Below are 13,453 nucleotides of genomic sequence, written 5' to 3' on the forward strand. Positions count from 1 at the left end.
AAATTGTAGCTGACATGGCTAATTGATTGACTGTCAGTGACGCATAACAAGAGAAAAGATTTTGCTGATACACATGCAAATTTCGAACTACTATTCTAACTCTCAACAGTAAGTTGACACCTAGACTGTTCTCTTACGGGCTGGGGACCTAAGTGACTGCCTTGAACCGGCCCTGGCCACATATAATTATCCAGTATAATCACCATTAACAATTACTTGGGAATATAGACCCACTAAACTTAGCCACGTCTGGTTTCACCAGGAGCATGCGCGCTGGAATAAGTGTCGTTTAAGTGGGAGTGTGTTTTGTGTATCCTACGGGGAGGTTTTATGAAATGGGATATTGTATTGACTCAACAGGAAACAGACTTCGGTTTAGAGTAGTACATCGTCAGAGGACATGAAGAAATACTGTCGGTGATATAAACGCAGAGAAGCTACTTTATTGTGCTGTAAGAAGTTTTGACATGTTTCTGGCAGTGCGGCTCGTTTTTAGCATACTCTCTTCTGTTTATGTGCTAGAATAAGAAGAAGTGTAATTTCGCTTGATAAATTTGCCTTGCGGGCTACAATGACACCGTTGAATTTGACAATGAAGGAGAAAACACTTGGTCGCGCTAAAACTCACTGGACTTCAAAAGCAGCAACAGCTGGAATAGTTCTGCTGAGTTTGTTTGCATGGTCTTGTCACGCAGAAGAAGCATCTTGTCACGGAGCTTACGACTTGTACTTTGTTCTAGATAGGTAAGTAGGATGTATTTGCAACATTGAATCACTGAAGTACCTGTTATGTTCAGCGATTGAAACAATAACAATGTAGCAACAATGTAACAATGTAACAACAACAGTGTCCAATGTAGCTACAATGTAACAACAATAGTTTCCAATGTAGCTACAATGTAACAATGTAACAACAACAGTGTCCAATGTAGCTACAATGTAACAATGTAACAACAACAGTGTCAAATGTAGCTACAATGTAACAACAACAGTGTCAAATGTAGCTACAATGTAACAGCAAAGAAGCAATGTCACATTTAGCCTAGAAATGTATACACAGTCACATTGATTATTCTAATGGTTCAAATCATTCACGCTTGGTCCGGTTCAGCAGATTAAAGGTTAATGTGTTAGTTCCCGGTTTAGAATGCCGGCCTAAATATAATTCACCTGCAGAGCAGCCCAATATATATTTGGCCCCCTAAAGTTATCCTGAGAAAAATAAAATAGAAAATTATATTTTTTGTTGTTGTTGTCATTTTCATTCTTGAACACAAAATACTGTAAAATCATCAGGAAACGAGTCTACTCATATAAAGAGGCGTATGATTGTATCCCAATGTAATCAAGGTTTGACATGATTCTGTTTTTCTCAAAATTCTACATCTGTTTGGGATTCTTACAGTAAATTTGCAGTGTAGAAAAAAAAGAAAATCTTCCCAAGGCTGAATGTGATTGGGGACCCCTGCCATAGGCCTACTGGGAGTTCGGTTTAGATCTGCGAACCATGATACATTGTAAAGATAACATGAAGCAACTGAGACAAAGCTTTTATGGTCTTAAACCTAACCCTCACTTTAACCCCAATCCTTTGTCTTCCATAAATACCACTTGTAACATAAGGAGAGCTCTTTCCAGTTGAGCAAAAAAAAGTTTAGACAAAGTTGAAGTTCGGTGATGCATACCATACTGTCTCAGGAAGCAAACGGACTTGATCAACACATGTTTTTACTTAAGTTTTTTTGACATCATTATTCTTCTCTCACAACTTGGCTCAATGCCATATTTCTGCAAGCCTGTTGCATCTCTGCACCTCCCTCCAGTTTCAAACCCTCTGTCAACTACTCCACCCTGTTCTCAATTATAAAATGACAGGATGAGGTAGAGATTATAGCATGGCCTACCATTGATACAATTGATAAACTAAAAGGGCTTTTTGAGAGCTGCATGCTGCCCAAAATGCAGTGCTTTCAGAAAGTATTCATACCCTTTGACTTATTCCACATTTTGTTGTGTTACAGCCTGAATTCAAAATTAATTGAATATTTTTTTTCTCACTCATCTAAACACAATACCCCATAATGACAAAGTGAAAACGTGTTTTTAGACATTTTTGTACATTTATGGAAAATGATATACAGAAATGTTACATTTACATAAGTATTCACACCCCTGAGTCAATAGATGTTAGAGTTCTCTTTGGTAGTGATTACAGCTATGAGTCTTTCTGGGCAAGTCTCTGAGAGCTTTGTACACATTAATTGTACAATATCTGCACATTTTCTTTTTAAAATCTTTAAGCTCTGTCAAATTGGTGGTTGATCATTGCTAGACAGCAATTTTTAAGTCTTGCCATAGATTTTCAAGTAGATTTAAGTAAAAACTGTAACCAGGCCACTCAGGAACATTCAATGTCATCTTGGTAAGCAACTCGAGTGTAGATTTGACCTTGCATTTTAGGTTATTGACCTGCTGAAAGGTGGATTTGTGTCCCAGTGTCTGTTGGAAAGCAGACTGAACCAGGTTTTCTTCTAGGATTTTTCCTGTGCTTAGCTCTATTCCGTTTCTTTTTATCCTAAAAAACTCCCTAGTCCTTGCCGATGACAAGCATACCCACAACATGATGCAGCCACCACCAATGTTCCCTCAAATGTTTTTCACCATTGAGCAAATTGCAGGTCTGCTGAGCGCAAACTTGAACGTTGTGAAAATTCTGTGCAACTTCCAGCTCGTGTTGACTGTGAACACTGAGGCTGTACCAGCTTTAAGTTATAGTTATAACAGTGGCCAAGTAGGCTACTGTGGCTACTTGATCATAATATAGGCCTACCAGAGTGGCCTACCATCAAAAAGTATGGAGAAAATGCCTCCCATAACATTTTAACATGGAAATAGCTGTTATATTATTAAGCCTACAGTAGCAGCCAATGTTTGGTGTTCATTGTAGGTCTACATTAGGCCTCACTCCCCCTATCTGAGATATCTACTGCAGCCATCGTCCTCCACATTCAACATCCGTTCTGTCAGTCACATTCTGTTAAAGGTCCCCAAAGTACACACATCCCTGGGTCGCTCGTCTTTTCAGTTCGCTGCAGCTAGCGACTGGAACGAGCTGCAACAAACACTCAAACTGGACAGTTTTATCTCCATCTCTTCATTCAAAGACTCAATCATGGACACTTACTGACAGTTGTGGCTGCTTTGCGTGATGTATTGTTGTCTCTACCTTCTTGCCCTTTGTGCTGTTGTCTATGCCCAATAATGTTTGTACCATGTTTCATGCTGCTACCATGTTTTGTGCTGCTGCCATGTTGTGTTGCTACCATGTTGTTGTCATGTTGTGTTGCAACCATGCTGTGTTGTCATGTGTTGCTGCCTTGCTATGTTGTTGTCTTAGGTCTCTCTTTATGTAGTGTTGTGTTGTCTCTCTTGTTGTGATGTGTGTTTTGTCCTGTATTTTTATTTCATTTATTTTTAATCCCAGCCACCGTCCCCGCAGGAGGCCTTTTGTCTTCTGGTAGGCCGTCATTGTAAATACGAATTTGTTCTTAACTGACTTGCCTAGTTAAATAAAGGTTAAAATAATAAAATAAAATGCATTCCATGACACTTTTGAAAAAATCATGCAGGACTTGACATTAACCTGTTTATCCACTTGTCCTTCAGACAAGGAGGTGACTGAAAAATGTTGTGCTGTTTGATGCAAGAAACCATTTTACAAAATAAAATGCATTATTATTCCCATACCATTAATACAGAGAATCAGACAAATTATGCTACCCTTTACCTATTGGCTATTTAGCTTATTCAAGCCTGTTTCAAAATAAAACACTGTCCCTTTAAGACATAAAAAACAAGCTCTTTACCTGACTTGCTTTTCAAAGATGTCTAGAAATGTAGACATTTTGTGCTCTTGTAGGAAGCAATCACTCCCCCATTGCTGACGAGAAATGATCTATAACTGGGCTAATAACTCAATAACTAGCAAAGGATATAAACAAAATGTGCACACGTGGCTTCATGCAGCTCTCACTTTGATCTCAAAACAAGCTCATGCTGTAAACACAGTCCAGTTCAAAGTGAACGGCACAGATCCATATATGACAATGGTCTATTTGCGTATAGGCCTACTGTTGCTCTGATTGGTTATGCAGCACAGGTCTGTGGAGAGTATGGGCTGAGTCGTATCAATGCAATAGAATCCTACTCCGATGCATTGTGCCTACAACAACATTTCTTGCGTCATTTGTTTTGTTTCGGTATGTTGCGTTGAAAGTGGTTAATATTGAGTTGATTAGATCACAATTGCCACAGTAAATGGAAACGTTGATAGTGTTAACGGGGGAAACTGAAGTTCAGTCTCGTGCTTCTCCCCCCGTGGGTTGATATTTCTTCTGCACAGTCTCGGGGACACTGAGCCCCCCGCACACAACTAAGATGGAACATTGGCCGCCGCCATGCTTGAAAATATGAATGAGTGGTACTCAGTGATGTGATGTGTTTTGCATTTGCTCCAAACAGAACACTTTGTATTCAGGACATAAAGTAGATTTTTTTTTGCTACATTTTCTGCAGTTCTACTTTGTTTTGGGATATTTTTATTCTGTTCAGGCTTCCTTCTTTTCACTCTGTCATTTAGTTTAGTGTTGTGGAGTAACTACAATGTAGTTGATCCATCCTCAGTTTTCTCCTATCACAGCCATTAAACTCTGTAACTTATTTTAAAGTCACCATTCGCCTCATTGTGACATTTCATTCCTCTCCGGGCCACTGAGTTAGGAAGGACGCCTGTATCTTTGTTGTGACTGGGTGTATTGATACACCATCCAAAGTGTAATTAATAACTTCACCATGCTAAAAGGGATATTCAATATCTGCTTAAATCCCAAAATTGTACCCATCTTCCAATAGGTGCCCTTCTTTGCGAGGCATTGGAAAACCTCCCTGGTCTTTGTGTTTGAAATTCCCTGCTCGACTGAGGCACCTTATAGATAATTGTATGTGTGGGGTACAGAGATGAAATAGTCATTCAAAAATCATGTTAAACACTATTATTGAAAGAAAAAACAAATACATTAAAAAGCTTTAACAAGAGCAAGGTATTGTGTTTAATTTGAAAACAGCTTAATATTTTGTAAAAGCACAATATTTCGGTCATCCCACCATCCCTACCTTTCCATTTACTCAAAATAACACATACACAGTACTGTTCTTGAGTTCCATGCAACTTGTTATGTTAAATTGTTAAGCAAAGTTGTACTCCTGAACTGATTTAGGCTTGCCAAAACAAAGGGGTTGAATACTTATTGACTCAAGACATTTCAGCTTTTCATTTTTTATTAATTTGTAAACATTTCTAAAAACATAATTCCACTTTGACATCATGGGGCCTGTCACACGAAATCCATTTAAAATTCAGGCTGTAACAGAGAAAAAAAGTCAAGGGGTGTGAGTACTCTGAAGGCACTGTACATACGTTACATAGGCTTACTAGTAAACATTAGATAGTCAAGAGCCAACCGCATGTTGCAGCGAACGTTCAGTCAGTCCCAACACCTTAGCCATTACACCAAGAGGTCCGAAGCTCTTGAGAAGGTCAGTACTGTAGTGTAGGTGTTGTAACAAGGACCTTACAGTGTAATGTATTCACAAAGTAGCAAGGACCTTACAATGTAATGTATTCACAAAGTAACAAGGACCTTACAATGTAATGTATTCACAAAGTAGCAAGGACCTTACAATGTAATGTATTCACAACGTTAATCGTAGTTAGTAGTTAGAGTATTGTCAAAGTGCTGTGGAATTTTGCTTTAGTCATAAGCCCCCCCCTACACACACACACACACACACACACACACACACACACACACACACACACACACACAGATACACACTCTTTGCCAGACGGAAACATTGACCTTGTCTTGGAGATGGGGGGGGGAGAGGAGAGAGAAACTGTGTGAAAGATGGTGGCCCTAATGGTGAATCTCTCATGTTTTAATGTTCTCTGCACATACATTGAATTGTAATTATTAGTTTAATTACTACGATGTCGTTATCATCAAGGGCAAATTGAACACACTGACTGTGTTCACATTGCTCACTTTGACTGATAGAGGGTACGGTGTGCCAAGGCCTGAGGCGTGTGTGGCAAGCACACTCCCAACGTCACCCGCTCTGGACTGGCACATGATGTATCTGGATGATAACAATAATAATAAAAAACTATCAGTCATCATATAAGTTATTAACCCCAAAAAATGTTTCTTTCATGAAACTAGGTGGTATTGGCATAGTAGCAAGGAAATTACCAGGAAGCAAACCAAAGGAAGTAGACCAGGAAGTAAACCAAGAAATTAAACCAGGGAAGTAGACCAGGAAGTAAACCAAGAAAGTAAACCAGGGAAGTAGACCAGGAAATAAACCATGGAAGTAGACCAATGAAGTAAACCAATGAAGTAGAACAGGGAAGTAGACCAGGAAGGTAGACCAGGGGTGTAGACCAGGGAAGTAGACCAGGAATGTAGACCAGGGGTTTAGACCAGGGAAGTTGACCAGGGGTTTAGAGCAGGGAAGTAGACCAGGGAAGTAGACCAGGGAAGTTGACCAGGGGTTTAGACCAGGGAAGTAGACCAGGGGTTTAGACCAGGGAAGTTGACCAGGGAAGTAGACCAGGGAAGTTGACCAGGGGTTTAGACCAGGGAAGTTGACCAGGGGTTTAGACCAGGGAAGTAGACCAGGGAAGTTGACCAGGGAAATAGACCAGGGAAGTAGACCAGGGAAGTAGACCAGGGGTTTAGACCAGGGAAGTTGACCAGGGGTTTAGACCAGGGAAGTAGACCAGGGAAGTAGACCAGGGAAGTTGACCAGGGGTTTAGACCAGGGAAGTAGACCAGGGAAGTAGACCAGGGGTTTAGACCAGGGAAGTAGACCAGGGAAGTAGACCAGGGGTTTAGACCAGGGAAGTAGACCAGGGAAGTAGACCAGGGGTTTAGACCAGGGAAGGGGAGGATCAAGTTCATACATCCAGCTCTTGTAGGGGGTGATCCAAGTTCATACATCCAGCTCTTGTAGGGGATGATCCAAGTTCAAACATTATCCTAAGGAATTGTTTTGACTCAAGTTGAATTTAGTTTCAAAGGCAATGTGGTTGTGTTTCATCTGTCTGAAAGCATCGGTCTGAACACATTCTGCTGACTCGTGCTATGTTCAATCAGCAACACACTGCAGAGTTTTACCACATGTTGTGATACACTGTGTTCTCAGTTACAGTCACTACCACTATCTATAACAGCAAGCCTAGTCAGCATTTCTAACTGTAGAACAAAGGTGTCCTGTTAAAAAAACAAACTAAAGAGGTTCAAGGCAATCTTCACGATATTAAAATGCTTTTATTGTTGTGGCACGTTCAATGGAACAGAATTCTACAAATCAACTGTTTTTTTTTCTCTCTGTTGCAGGTCGGGAAGTGTTTCTAACGACTGGGGTGAGATTTATGCCTTTGTGAAGAATCTGACAGATCGATTTGTGAGGTAAGCATTTTGTATTCTTTACAAATGACTTGTGGTCTGGCAAATGGACAAGGACTGAGTCTAATGGGGAAAGGTGTTGGGTAAGTAAAAGGAACAAGGGAGGACTGGATATGTTTGTTAAAATGGAATCTTGAAGATTTCAACAAATCAACAAATGCTACTTTTATCTATGCCAGCTTTATGTCACATCTGAGTTTCTATTCATCTTCTACTTGTTTTAAAAAGTTCTTCTGATATACTTCTGTCTTGCCAAACCACCAATTCAATGTTTTCCCAGTCCGTTTAACCAATACAGCCCATCCCTACAAAACGTACCAACTAGCATAGTAAAAAGTACTCATGTCCAACCTGGGTTAAATCAGACGATAAAAAGGGTCACGAAAAAGTTAATAAAATAAAATTGCAGGCAGAGTTTTTTAAATTTTTTATAGCAACGTTGGTTGACTCAACGCTATGTGCCAGTCCAGACGGTATCAACCCAGCCAAACTGAAATGAAGAAATGGTTTGTTGAAGAACATAGCAAGCAGGCCCGGTGGGAGTGGGAGGCAGCGAGGATCAGGCTTCTGGGCTGTGAGAATGGCCATTTGTAACCGGGGTGGTTCAGATCCACACATAGATATCTATCTCCCCTTCCTATCACAGTGGGGGCCGGAAGACCTGGGTTCAAGTAGTATTTGATATCTTTCAAATAATTGAAGCGTTTGTTCTAGCCTTCCAAAAGGGCCAGATGGGCAGGGTTTACAGTATTGGGACTACTCTATTGGTCCGTTATGCCAGGCAGGCAAGCTCAATCAAGTGCAGATAAAGTTTTTGAAATTTATTTCGAATAGTATTTGAACCCAGGTGGTCTGCGCAAAATGGGCCACGGAGAGGCAGGGAATGTGTACCGTAAGGCAACAGAACACAGAGAGGCGAGGACAATCTCCTACACAATGCTCCTTTACCAGGAACACTTCTGTTCTGCCATGTGGAGCATGCAAGCTGGAGAGATTTCTCTCTTCTGGTTTTTCTCCAGATTTTGGATTTCTCCCTGGCACCTCAAGCAAGTTCTTGATTTATTCAGTGTGTTGTTTGAAGAGAAAACCGAATAAAGGATCTAATTGCAATTCTAATTTCAGTCTAGCCTGAGATGTTAGGCTAAACATATTTAGATATAAGATCAGTAAAGTATGTATGGGGAATAGATATGATTCTAGCCAGTCCATCACCTGTCTAAAGTTACAAATAATACTAATCTTTTGACTCGCACAATTTCTCATTAATAACTAAATCCAAGTCTCAATCTCCACAAACAAATGACAGTCAGGCTCTAAAAATCCTTCTTCAGAAAGGACGTGATCCATACGTCTGCTGTGTTTTCTTGCCAGACCTGTCCGTGTGGCTAAAAGATGCTATGTGGTCTGACTGTGGGAAAGGACTAGCTGAGACTAGCTGAGACTGTCTGAGACTAGCTGAGACTAGCTGAGACTAGCTGAGACTGTCTGAGACTGTCTGAGACTAGCTGAGACTGTCTGATACTAGCTGAGATTAGCTGAGACTGTCTGAGACTAGCTGAGACTAGCTGAGACTAGCTGAGACTATCTGAGACTGTCTGAGACTGTCTGAGACTAGCTGAGACTGTCTGAGACTGTCTGAGACTAGCTGAGACTGTCTGATACTAGCTGAGATTAGCTGAGACTGTCTGAGACTAGCTGAGACTAGCTGAGACTAGGCCATGTGTCATGTGGGTGAGAGAAAGCAGCACCTCTCCTCATGCTCTGAAGAACGCTCACATCTCTGAGGACTCTACTGATCCAGGAAATACTACATATACATATTTATTCAGCGATATATTTTTCAGAGTTTATAAAGTTTTTTGTTTTTTTAGTTAAATATTTATATCCATGTGCAGCTGTGTTTGCACCTTTGCTGAAAAATGAACAAGTATCAGTCAAGTATCAGTCAGTCAAGTATCAAAATGAACAAGTATCAGTCAAGTATCAGTCAGTCAAGTATCAGTCAGTCAAGTATCAAAATGAACAAGTATCAGTCAAGGCAAAACTAATGGCCAGGTGGAATGGCTGTATTTAGATTGTGTGGGTTTGGCCTGGAAGCAAGCGCATGACTGTCCATTTCCCATTCACACCTTCATACATTGACAGGCATAAAAATATATTGCACAACATCCTGTGTGTGTGTGTGTGGGGTGTGTGTGTGTATGTGTGTGTGTGTGGGGGGCGGGGGGGCGGGGTGAGTCATTGTCATGACAAACTGTTTCCTGTCTGTTAACCACTTCCTGGTACTAGAATCAGGTGATACAAACTAGTGTATCGGTATCTTGTATACCATGTAACATTTCATTTGGTCACAGTGCATATCTGAAACAATGTCTTTACTCTTAACATCCTATTCAATAACTATCGATCACATGCTGTTTCTCTGATGATGTGAATGACGACATAATGGTCACACCTTCACAGATTCCTGAGTGTTACATCACTGTGCAGTCGCAAAGGAAAAAGGATGTCTAGAATAGGATACAATAATACTAATGATAATACTGTATATTATCCTGATATATATTCTACTGTATATTAACCTGATATATATTCTACTATATATTATCCTGATATATATTCTACTGTATATTATCCTGATATATATTCTACTGTATATTATCCTGATATATATTCTACTGTATATTATCCTGATATATATTCTACTGTATATTATCCTGATATATATTCTACTGTATATTGACCCGATATATATTCTACTTTATATTGATCTGATATAAACTACTGTATATTGACCCAATATATATTCTACTGTATATTGACCTGATATATATTCTACTGTATATTGACCCGATATATATTCTACTGTATATTAACCTGATATGTATTCTACTGTATATTGACACAATATATATTCTACTGTATATTATCCTGATATATTCTACTGTATATTATCCTGTTATCTATTCTACTGTATATTAACCTGATATATATTCTACTGTATATTATCCTGATATATATTCTACTGTATATTATCCTGATATATATTCTACTGTATATTAACCTGATATATATTCTACTGTATATTTACACTATATATATTCTACTGTATATTATCCTGATATATATTCTACTGTATATTAACCTGATATGTATTCTGCTGTATATTATCCTGATATATATTCTACTGTATATTAACCTGATATATATTCTACTGTATATTAACCTGATATATATTCTACTGTATATTATCCTGATATATATTCTACTGTATATTAACCTGATATATATTCTACTGTATATTATCCTGATATATATTCTACTGTATTGTTTAATTCCAGCCCCAGCATGAGGGTTTCCTTTATAGTGTTCTCATCTTCAGCCAAAGTGATGTTACCTCTCACTGGAGACAGGTGTGGTATTCCTCCTATTGAGAATGACATAAAATATTATAAGCCTTGTAATAACACATTATAAGCGTTTATATTACATGCTTATAACAGTCATCACATGAAAAAAAAATACCCACTATGGCAATTTTTATATGTATCCACTGGCAAAAACACCAACCAGAAAATGTTGGATGGTGAGTTGATGTCTTTCTGTTTGAAGATATGAAATCCAGGAAGGCCTGGAGAGACTGAGAGAGGTGAAGCCAGCAGGGGAAACCTACATGCATGAAGGGATTAAAGAGGTACAGTATGGGTAACATGTTAATTGGATAGTCCCCAATACATACTTTACAGATGTTCAACTATCCATTAACCCTAACCCTAAACCTAAACCTAACCCTAAACCTAATCCTAAACCTAATCCTAAACCTTACCCTAAACCTAACCCTAAACCTAACCCTAAACCTTACTCTAAACCTAACCCTAACCCTAATTCTAAACCTTACTCTAAACCTAATCCTAAACCTTAGCCTAAAACTTACCCTAAACCTAACCCTAACCCTAAACCTAAACCTAATCCTAAACCTTACCCTAAACCTAATCCTAAACCTTACCCTAAACCTAATCCTAAACCTTACCCTAAACCTTACCCTAAACCTAACCCTAACCCTAATTCTAAACCTTACTCTAAACCTAATCCTAAACCTTACCCTAAAATTTACCCTAACCCTAAACCTAAACCTAATCCTAAACCTTACCCTAAACCTAATCCTAAACCTTACCCTAAACCTAATCCTAAACCTTACCCTAAACCTAATCCTAAACCTAGTTGAAACCACTCTACTAATGACCTGACCACATCTGAAAATGACTTCACCTCACTAGAGAATCCTTCAGTACTGTACAGAATATCACCCACGTTATAGTCATTACAGTAAGATACTGTGCTAGCCTTGTCAGTCTGCCATTGACCCTATCTGTGCTAGCATTGTCAGTCTGCCATTTGACCCTGTCTATGCTAGCATTGTCAGTCTGCCATTGACCCTATCTGTGCTAGCATTGTCAGTCTGCCATTTGACCCTGTCTATGCTAGCCTAATAGCTAGGCTTTGCTGTGTTTAATCTGTTTGGCACTAAACACGGTTTAGATAGGGAGCAATTCAAAAGCCTTCCATGCTGGAAATGCTCCAGGTGACCTAACTAATACATTCTGACTCCTCTATAACAGTTAGCTTTGAATTTCTTCTCCTTCTGTAGATATATCAGGTGTATTGGGTTGGGGTCACTGTCATTTCAATTATAGTCAACTCAACCAGGAAGTAAACTGAAAAAGGTCATTCCAATTCCAATTTTCCTAATTGGAAAGCATGAAGCAAAATTGTAATGGAGTTGTAGTTTCCGTTTACTTCCTGGCTTTGACTGAACAGTAGGTCTAATAGAACTGACACCAACCCTCTACTGTATATTGTTATTCACTAATAAGCTCATATCTCTGTTTATTCCTCCATTCCCACCTCTTGTGTTTTGAACCTAAAAGGCAAACCTTCAAATCAAAGCCCAAGCGACCAAGTCCTCCAGCATCATTGTGGCTTTGACGGATGGAAAGCTGGAGGTCTATGTACATGAACTAACAGTTGAAGCCGTGAGCATCATTTTTTTTATCCAAACTTAATTATTATTCACGTTTACAAGTTGAACGGATGGTTTTCTATACACAGACTATGTCTAGTCTTAGAGTAAAAAGCACAATGGAGAATTTCCATTAAATAAAAAATAAAAAATGATTAAACTTGATCTGGGTCCAAGAATTCTGTATAATGTAATTATAATAATAATAATAATAATATATATATATATATATATATATATATATATATATAATGTAATAATGTCCAATGCAGAGAGTTACTCGTTGGTTCAAAGTTAAAGTTATTCCGTTTTTTTTTCTCCCTTCTCTAATGCAGGCCAACGATGCAAGGTACTACGGTGCTCGGGTGTACTGTGTTGGTATCAAGGACTTTGACGAGCAACAGCTAGCCGAGGTTGCTGACACCAAAGATCAAGTGTTTCCTGTTAAAGATGGCTTCCATGCACTCAAAGGCATTGTCAATTCAGTAAGACATGTTCATTTATTCACTGTTATACTGTAAATAAATGTGAAGTAAGGGGGTGAGTTTTCAAGGCGCTTCAGTGCAACCTTCTTGTGGAGAAAAAAAAATACTTCTTGTTTGGGGCTTGTAGGTAGCTTAGTGGTTAGAGTGTTGGGCCAGTAACCAAAAGATTGCTAGATCAAATCCCTGAGCTGACAAGGTAAAAATCTGTTCTTTCTGCCCCTCAACAAGGCAGTTGTTCCTAGGCCGTCATTGTAAATACACATTTGTTCTTAACTGACTTGCCTAGTTAAATAAAACATTTTTTGGAAAGACTCTCCATTTAGGTACATGGAAAAAGAGTAGGTACATCAAGAGCCCATGGAAATAACTGCTTGTGTCTCTCTGTGTTTCAACATGTAGGCAGGAAAGGCTGTGTTTTA

The 13,453-nt window shown here is 39.0% G+C and overlaps 1 protein-coding gene across 1 annotated transcript in view; it reads left to right on the forward strand.

Moving 5' to 3' along the window:
• The first annotated feature begins 343 nt into the window (after positions 1–343).
• The window catches only part of LOC106585928 (anthrax toxin receptor 2), a 119,093-nt gene continuing 105,983 nt past the window's right edge, over positions 344–13,453 (forward strand). Inside the window, exons 1-6 of the mRNA XM_045707090.1 lie at positions 344–744; positions 7,461–7,532; positions 10,871–10,942; positions 11,142–11,223; positions 12,458–12,562; positions 12,885–13,034. Of these exons, the coding sequence (XP_045563046.1) occupies positions 572–744; positions 7,461–7,532; positions 10,871–10,942; positions 11,142–11,223; positions 12,458–12,562; positions 12,885–13,034 (654 nt within the window). The 5' untranslated portion in view covers positions 344–571. The remainder of the gene's footprint in view (positions 745–7,460; positions 7,533–10,870; positions 10,943–11,141; positions 11,224–12,457; positions 12,563–12,884; positions 13,035–13,453) is intronic.

This window comes from Salmo salar, chromosome ssa24 (assembly GCF_905237065.1).
Source record: "Salmo salar chromosome ssa24, Ssal_v3.1, whole genome shotgun sequence".
Classification (NCBI taxonomy): domain Eukaryota; kingdom Metazoa; phylum Chordata; class Actinopteri; order Salmoniformes; family Salmonidae; genus Salmo; species Salmo salar.